This window comes from Musa acuminata, chromosome BXJ3-4 (genome assembly GCF_036884655.1).
Source record: "Musa acuminata AAA Group cultivar baxijiao chromosome BXJ3-4, Cavendish_Baxijiao_AAA, whole genome shotgun sequence".
Taxonomy (NCBI): Eukaryota; Viridiplantae; Streptophyta; class Magnoliopsida; order Zingiberales; family Musaceae; genus Musa; species Musa acuminata.
This window is the reverse complement of record NC_088352.1, coordinates 48205326-48217422: the sequence shown is the minus strand read 5'-3', so window position 1 is coordinate 48217422 and position 12097 is coordinate 48205326. Positions and strand designations below refer to the sequence as shown.

At 46.5% G+C, this 12097-nt stretch overlaps 2 protein-coding genes across 2 annotated transcripts; one reads left to right on the top strand and one right to left on the bottom strand.

Moving 5' to 3' along the window:
- Positions 1-1434: 1434 nt before the first annotated feature.
- Positions 1435-2615, bottom strand: LOC103982258 (zinc finger protein 6). The gene is made up of 2 exons (XM_009399135.3): positions 2479-2615; positions 1435-2301 (listed from the first exon to the last, which is right to left on the bottom strand). The coding sequence occupies exon 2, from the start codon at positions 2195-2197 to the stop codon at positions 1592-1594; it is 606 nt and encodes a 201-aa protein (XP_009397410.1). The 5' UTR covers positions 2198-2301; positions 2479-2615; the 3' UTR covers positions 1435-1591.
- Positions 2616-8340: 5725 nt separating this feature from the next.
- On the top strand, positions 8341-10643 carry LOC135636516 (9-cis-epoxycarotenoid dioxygenase, chloroplastic-like). Its single transcript, XM_065148216.1, has one exon. The coding sequence runs from the start codon at positions 8452-8454 to the stop codon at positions 10261-10263; it is 1812 nt and encodes a 603-aa protein (XP_065004288.1). The 5' UTR covers positions 8341-8451; the 3' UTR covers positions 10264-10643.
- Positions 10644-12097: the final 1454 nt, after the last annotated feature.

Below are 12097 nucleotides of genomic sequence, written 5' to 3'. Positions count from 1 at the left end.
AGAGGTGACTGAAGACTACTACCGTATTGCTGATTAGTGGGATGGCCACATGCGGATAGGAGTGGTGTCCAAATTATGTTCCGATCACTGTATTCTACATAGGTTATGAAAATATCAAAAGGTTTCGGAAGCACCATCTGCGCTATGAGTTAGGAGATCAATTTGACTGTAGACTTGTGGAACAGCAGCGATGTGTACATGTTACCAAACGGTATACAACGGTGGTGTATTTGATTCATCAAACACAATCATTTCATTTTACCTTGACATTGAAATTAGTTGAATAATCTTTTTCTTTTTAAAAGTTTTTTTTTTTTTTTTGCCAAAGATTTTATATATATTCGATTAATATTTTGATTAGATGATCACTTAAATCAAAATCTCAATCAATTAAGAGAGAACCCAATACACACATTAAATACTATGAAATAAACAAACTAGTTACTTTAGGGTTCATTATTTCCGTAAGTTAACAGTTTGAATCCTCGCCGGACGTCTTAGGTGTCGGCGGTTTTCCCTTCGCTTTCGGTGACGAGTTACTCACCCCTTCGGATGGATGATGTGATGGTCCAGTAGAGCTCGCCGAGTCCATGGAACGCCAGTCTGACAGGGTCGCTCCTGCTGCTGCTGCTGCCGCGGCGGCGGGTATCTTTTACTGCCCTCTTACTGCGACTTCCGAATCGCTTCCCTTTATGGACGACGCTGAGGTGGTCCAATCACCTCAATCGAGCAACACTGGGGTGCGTGTAAAGTTGTCAGCCGCCAACCACCCAAAGATCGAGAGAGATGAGGGAGTTTTGGGTTTGGAGGGAGATGGAGATTTTGTACGACGAGAGAATCCGTCGACAGTGGCCCTCGACGACGTAATCTCTTTCCTCCTCTTTTGCTCTCTCCTTTTTCACGGTGCCCTCACTCGCTCTCCCGCCTTCCCAGGTAAAATTGTTGGACAAGCCAAGTCCACCTACAGAGGAGATCTTTGGCAGACTCCTCTTCCTCTGTCTTCTTCTCCCCCCTCCCAAGCCCATGTAGGATGAGTAATAAAACCATCACGATACCCATCTCTCTCTTTAACTCTGTCGTGGAGGAGGACCACGAGGAACCGACAGAACAAGTGGGGGTTGTGGTATGTACCTCTCCAAACATGAATGAAACATTCCAGTAGCCTTTCGTGGAACGTATCCGAGAAGGCCTACCATAATGAAACCCAACTGCTGCAGCCCGAGACGTGAGTTCTGTCAAGGCTGGCAAAGGACTTACCTACCTACGACAGGGCAGGCAAGTTGGGGCCTTGCAGCGATAAGGCTAACTCGTCTGGATATGGACATGACGATGGCCATGGTATGTATGACATGAGAAAGTGGAGGAACATGATGTGGAACAGCAACCCTACATCACATCCATCACCACAAAATTACAAAGCTACAGAAACAGAGATACAGAAAACAACAAACAATTGAACCAACAGTGGTTGATCGACGATACAGAAAGACCAATGAACCAGAAATTAGGGGAGGGCAAGAGTGAGAAAGATACAAGAAATTTAGCTAAGGCGGGGACTTGACTTCCTTCCTTCCTTCCTTCCTTCCTAGAACTAAAGCCTTAAGGAGAGATCAAGCTTGGACTTGTCCTCGCCAGTGCAAGTAGTCGCTCGTGCATCGACAGAACCAGGAACAACATCTGGTGGACGGGAAGCCCTCTGCCAATTCAGGAGATCGATAGTCTCGTTGAATCCTGCGCAGTTGCCGCTCATCGTCGCCAAGAACGCATGGTCGTGGAGGCCGGTGGCCAAGCGAGGAACCCCGTGGGAACCGAAGCTCTGTTGGAGGAGTTCGCCTCCGCCTCCGCCTCCGCCTCCGCCGCCTGATGAGGGGTGCTTCATGCGGGCTTCAGGTTTGCATGAGTGTGAAGTGATGGGGAAGGGATATATGCTCAAGTGGTGGACAGGGACGGTGGTGGTGGCGGCGGCGGGTGGGAGGTAAAGGTAGGAGGAGCTCCAGCTGACGCTTCTCTCCTTCTTGTGAGCATTCTGGTGACCTCCAAGAGCCTGCGACTTGAGGAACTTCTTGTCGCAGAAGAGGCAGGGGAAGAGCCTGACGTCCCTTTCGTCGTCGCGGCCGGAGGAAGGGGAGGATGGTGCCAAGGCGAGAGAGAGATCGACATCGACACTGGGCGGTGACTGTGTCGGAGGAGACTCCATATCTCTCTCTCTCTCTCTCTGTAACCTGATTTCTTCTACCAATTCATGAGAAGACGATAATAACACATAGCAGCAGCATGCCCCCTCTAAAATGCTGCAGTATCCTGTCAATAAGATCAACTCTCTTTGGTTTGGATGAGACCAACTAAACAGAGACAGCCAAACACATGCAGGCTCTCAAGGCTTAAAAAGAGCTCAAGATAGATGGTGACACCACATAGACTGGGCTGTTCTTCCACCACCAAAGGACATAATGAACAGGTGAACAGAAAAGCACATACCATTTTGAAGCGATGAGCAATCTGTAGATTGATTGGCTTCCCTCTTGTTGGATACGGGAAATACCAGATACTATGGCCTTTGGAGTTTGCAATCAACCATTTGACCTCCTTTTTTTTGCTCTACAAAAAGAGGACAGAAATGGTTTCTCAATAATGGGTAAAGAACCTGCTCGGGTGGGGTTCAATAAATCCAATCAGACTTCATGCAGTCCCGATGGGAGAAAATGATGCAGGGTGTTTATCTTGACTTGTGAGAGTGTATTTATTATTATTATTATTATTATTTAGATCAGTTACTGTTTATCTTGACTTGTGAGAGTGTATTTGATCGGACACCTGAGCTGAATCCCCCTTCTCCGTTATATTCAGGCATGCGATCTTAAACTGGGTCGAGTTGACAGAGACACGCCATCGACAAATCATCCATCATCGAAAACAACGAGGCAGCAGTAGCACCCACTGTTGCATGACATAGAAACCCAACTTGCGATCCCTGTGCTGCACACGATCAAATTTGGTTGATTGATATTTTGATCTGCATACGAAAACACATTACGATCGCTGCCTAACATGAAAGCTTCTCCAATAATTCAGGACCAAAGGAGGAAGAGGTCCATACCAAAACCATTTTGGCCGCAGGTGGTCCTGCCTGCCTCGAGTAACAACGAACGATACACGGCTCTTCACGCATTCTCTGTTTTAAGCTGCAAAGATTGAACTGGTAACTATCGGACATGTCCCCATACAGACAGATAGATAGATGTTGCATGCTTTCACATCATCCGTGAGTGGCTGTGCATCACAGCTTCTTTGAAAACAACAACACTATATGGCTGTGCATCACACTATAATAAGATTTACGGTATATATCATCAATAGGGCACTGCTATTCAGGTTGACCGAATCAGACCGCAGATTTTGGAGAATGATGTGATTGATCCCATACAAACTTGAAAATGCCACACAGCATATTTTTATTTTTATGGAGGCGACTCGGTCCCCCCCTTTTTTTTTTTTCGCTCTTTCTTTAGGTTCCAATCAGTTTTTATTGGGTATATCATGTCAATTTCAAATATAACGAAGTTATATAAAATGATATAAGTTCATATATTAGCTGATGATTAAAAAAAAAAAGATATTATATAAAATAATATTTTTCAAAACAAGCTTGAATAAATATTTCACAAGTATTAGATGCTTATGGATATATACTAACTTAATAATCAATCATTAGAGACTTTTTTTTTTATTTATCTCGACATAATATTTTTATAGAAAATGCAATGTTTTCTAACCCGAAAAAGGAGAAGGGACACCAAATATTTTCAGAAAATTTATTACTCGACTATTTTTCTTTTTCATACTACTTGAAAAATAGATTAATTTTCTCAAATCAAATGGTTGATAAAAAGTTGACTTTTATCGAGTGACAAGACACAAGGTCGGTCAAACCATCGAATAAAAAATAATAAAATTATGATGATATAGTATCAAAATATTGAAAGAATCATAATAATTTTATCATAATTTATTTTTTTCTCAATAATATCTTTCTTAGTCGAAACTTCAATCAAATCTTCCACTTACCGAAGGGCCACCTCGTGGATGCAGACAACTGCATCCAAAGTGCTTTTATAGGAGGGTTGCCCAACTCTAGTTATGTTAAACACATAATCCATGGTAGTAACTACAGACAGGCAGATTTGATAACCACACCGGCAAGAGATGGATGGCGTTTATGGTAAGAGGTTGACCTGTACGTAAGAGTGACATGGTGCGATGCCTCCATGGATTGGCAGGCAATGACTCCCAATTCTGTTGTCCATGGATTGGCAGGCAATGACTCCCAATTCTGTTGGTGCTCCTATTAGCTAACCATTGGAGAAAACTTATCGGTAACAGGATCCCTCGTAAGGACTCGTAAAAATGGAAGAAGAATGAGGACAAATAGTAAAGAAGACGAGGAAAGTGGGGTAAATTACCATTGATTCCACAGGGTTCGGCCAGAGTGAGTTTCCAAAGGAGAAAAGAGGACCACAGAAAAAGAAAACTTGTAGATTTAATGCCACATATCAATGGAGGTCAACCTCAACAGGTGCTTCTTCAACCTCTATCTAGATAGAGAGACACTAATTGGACAAACCATGTGGAAGAGATGGAGTCTAAGAATCAGAATCAAGAGGTAATGAAATGCCAACTCTTGATGAGATATATATTCATCAGAAACAGCCAACTGCATCGATACAACTATGCATGCTTACCTTAGTTCTAACTAACTAACTATCAGTATTTCTCTGAGCTAACTCGATAATCTATCTATAAACCATCAGTATTGCTTATGCATACAATTGAGTCACTAACGATCCAAGTAGACCACTGTGTTTAAGTATCCCTCTGATGGTGTGCTCCGATTCGAGGTCGAAAAGGTATCCTCCCAAAGCTACCACCTAACTCTACTGCGAAAAGAAGACTAAAAAAGCTTCTAGTTATAGTGTTGTCTAAATCTCGAAGGCCATATAGTTATCCAAATCAAAATGGCCGGCCATGTTATGCAAGTTCTCTTGGTATTATTCCGAGAACCAATGGTGCAAGCAAATCGGGCGACTTAACTTCCGAAAGCCCAACAAGCTCGGGTTCGACGTGAGTGCACACGACACCTTCACGCCGAACCATCTTTGAGTTGTACCCTCAAGAGACCTTCGCTCCCTCACCTCCTCACCCACTCACCTGTGGTGGCTTCCGCTCGAGAAAGGCATCCTACCCCATTACCCACAACACTAGTCTTACCCATTCAATGCATGTGGACGTCTCCGGCATTCGTAAGTGGCAATCCACAGAGGAGACGATCACAAATGGCGTGCCCTTTGTCTCTCTCTGCATGCGGTCCGATCGCTCCGAAAGGTTGTTCGGATCTCTGATACCATACCACCACCAACACGGTCTCATCACGTTGGGGTTCTTTGAATCTCTGATGCTGACGGGTTATATCAGATGCATGCATGGCTGCAAGTGTAATGCACGTGGAAGAATGTGAAACAGGAGGAGATGGGAATGGGACCCCCTCTCACCACCATGCAACGATGGGCAGTCCAATCATTGTTTCGATTGGTCCAAGAAATGGAAGACTTTATAAGTTTCATGATCCATGGAAGAGAGAGATGTAGAATGCGTGAGCAACTTAAAGTCTATTAGATTACATGGAGAAGCGATTGACTGATCATGACTCCAGTCAAATAAACTAAAATAAAAATAATAAAAAAAATGATAGAGAAAATCTTAATTTGATAAACATTTTGGGATTTCCGGAACTAATGTTCTATGAAGATAAAGAAAGAATCTTAGTTCATGAGTTCTCATGAAAGATAAAATTTTAAAAAATTAAAAATTATTTTTTCTATAAATATCTCATATAATTCTAGATTTCGATGAGAGAGAACAAAATGCTAGAAATATCTCTTAAAAGTTTTTTTTTTTTTTTTCTAAGGTGTGTATGGAGGATGCTTTTTAGGGTTTAGAGATTGTAAAAGAAATATGTAAATTCTTTTAAGATTTATATAAGAGGATATAAAAAAATTAATATTTTAGTAAGAATAATTAAAGAGTATTATAATTGATCTTACACTATAGAAGATTAAGTTTTCCAAAATAACACATTGATCATATGTTAATTTTTTAGTATATTTTTTACTATAAGATATATATATATATATATATATATATATATATATATATATATATATATATATATATATATATCTTTCTCTCCCTCCCAGACACCAAAGCTACAGCAACTTCGAGCACAAGGTTTTGGTTTGCACACACACAAAAGAAAAATGGGTTTTCACGTTGAAAACGTTTGACTATTTCACTACGCAAGATGAAGAAGTCGTTCAAAGAGCACCCACTACCAAGACCAGTTCCTTTGGCTGTCCCCTACCTCCCTCCCATCTTCTTCACAAGGAAAGCCTAGTGCTGATTCAACACCAGCCACCATGCTTTGTCTTGTGCCTTTCAGTTACCGATGCATTCAATGATGCACAGGCTCCTATGCGAACTCTCAAGGTTAAGTGTTCACCCAAGAGGGAGAATGCAAGTGACCTTGCAGCCATCCCACGTCGAGAAGGGAGCCGCAATCATTGACGGGCACTACCAGCATAAGATCCATGTGATCCAAGGGATCTCAGTATCCAACTTGCCTGCATTGCATTGAGCCCCATCAGCTCCTCCTCATTGGTTCACAGTTCCGGTCACTACTACTAACGAATAATAATAAGCATCTGCCACACATGGACTGGAACTAATCATAGTGTCTGTGGTGTGTGTCTCAAATGATAGGATGGTCAGGCAACATGGATTATTTGTTTAGGTGGGAAGCATTCGCCGGGAGCTGCTCTTCCGGCATGTGCCATCACGAGTAGCTCCCGGCGGACGACAACATGGCCGTCCCTGACATTCTAACACATGGTGCAAACACGGAGGAGGTGGTTGTGGCCGGTGGCAGCTCACCGTTGACGACGGTGGCATCCGAACAAGGCCTGCCCCTTCCCCGGTTGAGACCTCCATCTCGCATCGCCGCGTTCTCCAAGTGGTCGGGTGGAATAAGTTGACGGCAGCCAGGACGTGGGTTGCGTCTCTGCCGCCGGCGCATGGCCATGTGCTCGACCGACGCCTACCCCGGCCGGGCCGTGGACGGCGGCTCCGCGTCCGACCTGCCCTTACCCAGAAAGTTGATTCGCGTGGCGGGGGTTCAAGTGGACCCCTCCCTCCTTTTCTCCCACGTGCACATGAACATGTCGTACAGAGATCGACCAGGAGATGGTCCCACGGCATTATCATCGTCCGCACACGAAATGTGATATCTGGGTGGGTGAAAGAACCCATCAATCGTCACTTGGAACGACTATTGGCATGGACGGCCGTGATAGGTAAGAGCGGGTACTAATGGATGCTTAATGACTGCAGGTCGTGATGTCTTCTTGTTAACTTAATTTTAAGTGGGGGAAGGAGAACGCGGAAAGGGTTGGTTGGTAACAAGAAGTCTTCGTTCGGCAGGGGAGATTCGCTGAAGACTTGTGATAACGCTAATGAAGCTGAGTCGGACTCTGCGTGGGCGGTGCCGTCAAACACTGAGACGCGTCCCCCCCCCCACGCCTAACAAGAGCAAGGTTGGGAAGTCGAGGTTCTACCAGATATCGTCATTCTCCTTCCATTGGTCCCGACGTTTACCAGTCAATCCAAGTGTCGTAATAGCATTCGTATTTTGCAAGACTGATCATATTTCAAGTCTACGTTCATCTTTTGATTCGTGATGTTGCCATATCGAGAAAGCTACCGATTAGCCATCATCGCACGTCGATTTGACTCCCAAGCCTCAGGAGTTCAAAAATCACATCGCACGAAGATTTGTCATGCCAAATCCCCAGATTTTTTTCAGATATGAAATCTTTCCCATACCCGATAACGAAATCAGATAAAATTAGAATGATATTTGCACAAAAATGTTGGGTGTGAAGTAGGGAAAGCATAGGATCGAATGAGAACAGAGAGAGGGAAGGGACGGGTTCAACACAGCAGCACACCTGAGCTTTCCCTGTCACCTCACCTCACCTCACCTCACCTACACATGATTAAGAGGAGGACCAATCCCAGGTTACGACGTGCTGCGCATCTGTCGGAGATTCCCAAACCAACGGAAACCACCGTGAGACCGGGTAGATCAATTTCTTATTGGCTCGCAATGTTAGTACCCACCACGTGAGCGTCTCCAAGGAGTCGAGCTCCTCGTTAGGCCTCTTCTTCCCTTCTTCCCAGACTCTATAAATTGGGCTTTTGCCCCTGCTTTCCACACGCGGACTCCTTTCGGACACAATCCTCTTTCCGCTCTTCTTCCTGCTTCTAGTGAGCTGAAGGGAGTAGAAGAGAAAAAGAAAGAGAAAACGCAGCCCTGCCATTCCCTTTGCGGAGAGGAATACTATGGCTTCCGCCACCAGTTGCATGAATTCTCACCCGCCAATCTCCAACCCCCACCAGCTTCGCACGCTGTTGGTGGCCAAACCTATCAAGCTACAAAGCAAGCAGGCCTTCCCCACCACCCCAAGAATCCGCTGTTCGGTTTCCTCCAATTCCCTTCTCGATTTGTCCACCAGCACCAGCCCAGCCTGCCGTCCGGCACCTTATCGGGAGGAGGCCGCGACGGCTACCTTCACAAAGCCGGCAAGCAAGACGGGGCCGAACTGGAATTTGCTCCAGCGGTTCGCTGCGGCGGCGCTGGACACGATCGAGGAGGCTTTCGTATCGAACGTGCTCGAGCGCCCACACCCGCTGCCCAAGACCGCGGACCCTGCCGTCCAGATCTCGGGCAACTTCGCCCCTGTGGGCGAGCAGGTGCCCTGCCGCAACCTCACCGTCCGAGGCCGCATCCCTCCGTCCATCGACGGGGTCTATGTGCGCAACGGCGCCAACCCCCTGTTTGAGCCTGTCGCAGGGCACCACTTGTTCGACGGCGACGGTATGGTGCACGCCGTCCACCTCCGCAACGGCACCGCCGCCTACGCGTGCCGCTACACGGAGACCGAGCGCTTCCGGCAGGAGCGTGCCATCGGGAAGCCCGTCTTTCCCAAGGCAATCGGGGAACTCCACGGCCACTCGGGCATCGCCCGCCTGCTGCTCTTCTACGCCCGCAGCCTCTGCGGCCTAGTCGATGGCAGCCGTGGGGTCGGAGTGGCGAACGCCGGCCTCATCTACTTCAACGACCGCCTCCTGGCCATGTCGGAGGACGACATCCCGTACCACGTTCGGATCACTCCCTCGGGCGACCTCGAGACCGTGGAGCGTTACGACTTCCACGGCGAGCTCCGCTCCTCCATGATTGCGCACCCGAAGCTGGATCCCGTCTCGCGGGAGCTCTTCGCGCTCAGCTACGATGTCATCAAGAAGCCTTACCTCAAGTACTTCTACTTCTCCCCTGACGGCAACAAGTCTGCCGACGTGGAGATCCCCCTCGACCAGCCCACCATGATGCACGACTTCGCCATCACTGATAATTACGTCGTGGTGCCCGATCAGCAGGTGGTGTTCAAACTGCAGGAGATGATCCGCGGCGGCAGCCCGGTCATCTTCGACCGGGCGAAGACCGCTCGCTTTGGCGTCCTGCCCAAGTACGCCGCCGACGCATCCGAGATGCGGTGGGTCGACGTCCCTGACTGTTTCTGCTTCCACCTGTGGAACGCTTGGGAGGAGCCTGCCACGGGGGAGGTGGTGGTGATAGGCTCCTGCATGACCCCGCCCGACTCCGTATTCAACGAATGCGAAGAGAGCCTCGAGAGCGTCCTCACTGAGATCCGACTCGACCTCAAGTCTGGCAAATCGACGCACCATCCCATTCTGTCCCCGGCTGACCAACTGAACCTGGAAGCCGGAATGGTGAACCGGAAGATGGTGGGGAGGAAGACCCGGTACGCCTACCTGGCCATCGCTGAGCCGTGGCCCAAGGTCTCCGGGTTTGCCAAGGTCGACCTCTCCACCGGAGATATAAAAAAGTTCATCTACGGCGACAGCCGGTTCGGCGGTGAGCCCTACTTCTTACCAAAGGAAACAGATTCATCGGGGGAGGACGACGGCTACGTTCTCTCCTTGGTGCACAACGAGAAGACAACAAAGTCGGAACTATTGATCGTGAACGGCGCCGACATGCAGCTTGAGGCTGCGGTGAAGATGCCGTCGCGTGTTCCCTACGGTTTCCACGGGACATTCGTCAGCTCAAGGGATTTAGTGACACAGGCCTAACAGAGAGCACCATCTAGAGGGTGAGATCATACCAGTGGGATCCTCTTCGTCCCCATCCTTGGCTACGTGCAGGGCGAGATCAAATCAGTGGGTTGCATGCAGAGGATCCCGGAGTCTCCCTCCTCTGTTCGCGTTGTTTTTTTTGTCTTTTTTTTTAATTTATTATACAGTTAGTGGCAGTTAAGGCCGCATGAGAGAGAGCAGCTCGTATGTGCGAGCTCAGCCGGTCTCTGTCATTCCTTCCTTCCTGGGTCTTTTTCCTTCATTATACCGCTACGCTGCAATTGCCTCCCCACATCCATGCCCTTTATGCATTGAGCGTGTTATGTATTGTTACTGTAAACAGTCCAATATTTCCTTTATACTTCATACAACGAGCTTTTTCCTCCTCTTTTTTTTTGTACTGTTAAATGGAAGAAGACTGCGACCGGAAACAAAGGAATGGAACCGAGTGTAGACTCTGGATTTTGAAGGAAGGCAAAAAATGAGTGGCGCGGCGGAAGCTTGAAGGAGAAGAAAAATACCGATCCGACGGTTTTCCATTCTGAGGTTGGAAATTGACATGGAAACAAATAAGAGAGAGACATAGAGGACGAGAATAGGAAATAACTTTTTTGCCTCGTTTTTTGTCTGTGGCTTGTGACTCCCACCCGAACCCTTTTGCACCGATGGTCGCCTTTGGTCGCCCTTTTCCAAGCGGGCGCTGTATACATTATTATTAAAACCGAATCGGACCGACCAGAAACCGGCCTTGTGACCGACTGCGACCAATTAAAAAGATTGAACGCGTCGATAACACAAGATTGGACCGACTAACCCAATTGATTCTTTAATAAACGATAGGAATAAATCATATTAAAAAAAGAAAGAGAGGAAGGAGGGGTAGGAAAATAAGGAGAAAGAATAAGATGAAGAAGAATGAGGAGAGAGGAAAACAAAAGAAGAGGAAGGGGAAGGGGAAGTGGAAAAAAAAAAAACAGTTTGATTTATTTTATAACCTATTAATTAAATCTATGATCCAACTTATTAATCCATCCATCCATCGATCTAACCAACCAAAAAAACTTGATCGAGTCAATGATCAATTCAATGATAATTGCTATGCACCTGACACTATCATTAGCACGATTACTATGATCAATTTATATAGGAAAATGCTACGCAGGATCCGAAGCCTTCATGGCTCGGGAGTTTTGGAGAGGTTGATACTACGGGAAGGACCAGTATCAGGCATTAGTAGCCTTCTAGGAAACATACGTAAGAAAATCGAAAAACATGATATTAATAAAAAATCGTGCTATGAGTCAGCTGAGATGTATCTATTTAAATGATTGAGATATGATGTGAGCGTTGCCTGAACATTGTACCATAATCATCGCCATAAGCGTTATTTATCTCAAAAGCGTGGAGGGGAGCACATTGCCATGATGATGCTCATCGCTACCCAGTGTGATGCTTAAAGGGGGATGGCGTTCGAAATTACAGCATAACACAAGCCCGGGTAAATTATGGAAAACGCTTACGGTTCTGGCTCATATGAGCAGCAGCAAGTCACGACATAATTGTCTCGATCCGAGCAGTGGACCCAACTATATTGGCACCGAGATACAGCGCGAAGCGAACTGCATTGGCTTTCTACATCCTCTTCATTAATTTAGTATATCTGACGAGAGAAGTTAAACAAGATGACGCATCACAACCCGCACCGCCCATCATCTCTATAAATAAAATTACAAAAGCTCACAGATGCTTGTGCGCGCACACGCTCGCGCCCTGATCCGCCCGCAGAATATTCACCACAAAAGAAGGAATTCATGATGATTCTCTCCCCTCT

Excerpts from the sequence above, each read along its gene's own strand:
- LOC103982258 (XM_009399135.3), bottom strand. The coding sequence starts at position 2,197 with ATGGAGTCTCCTCCGACACAGTCACCGCCCAGTGTCGATGTCGATCTC.
- LOC135636516 (XM_065148216.1), top strand. The coding sequence starts at position 8,452 with ATGGCTTCCGCCACCAGTTGCATGAATTCTCACCCGCCAATCTCCAAC.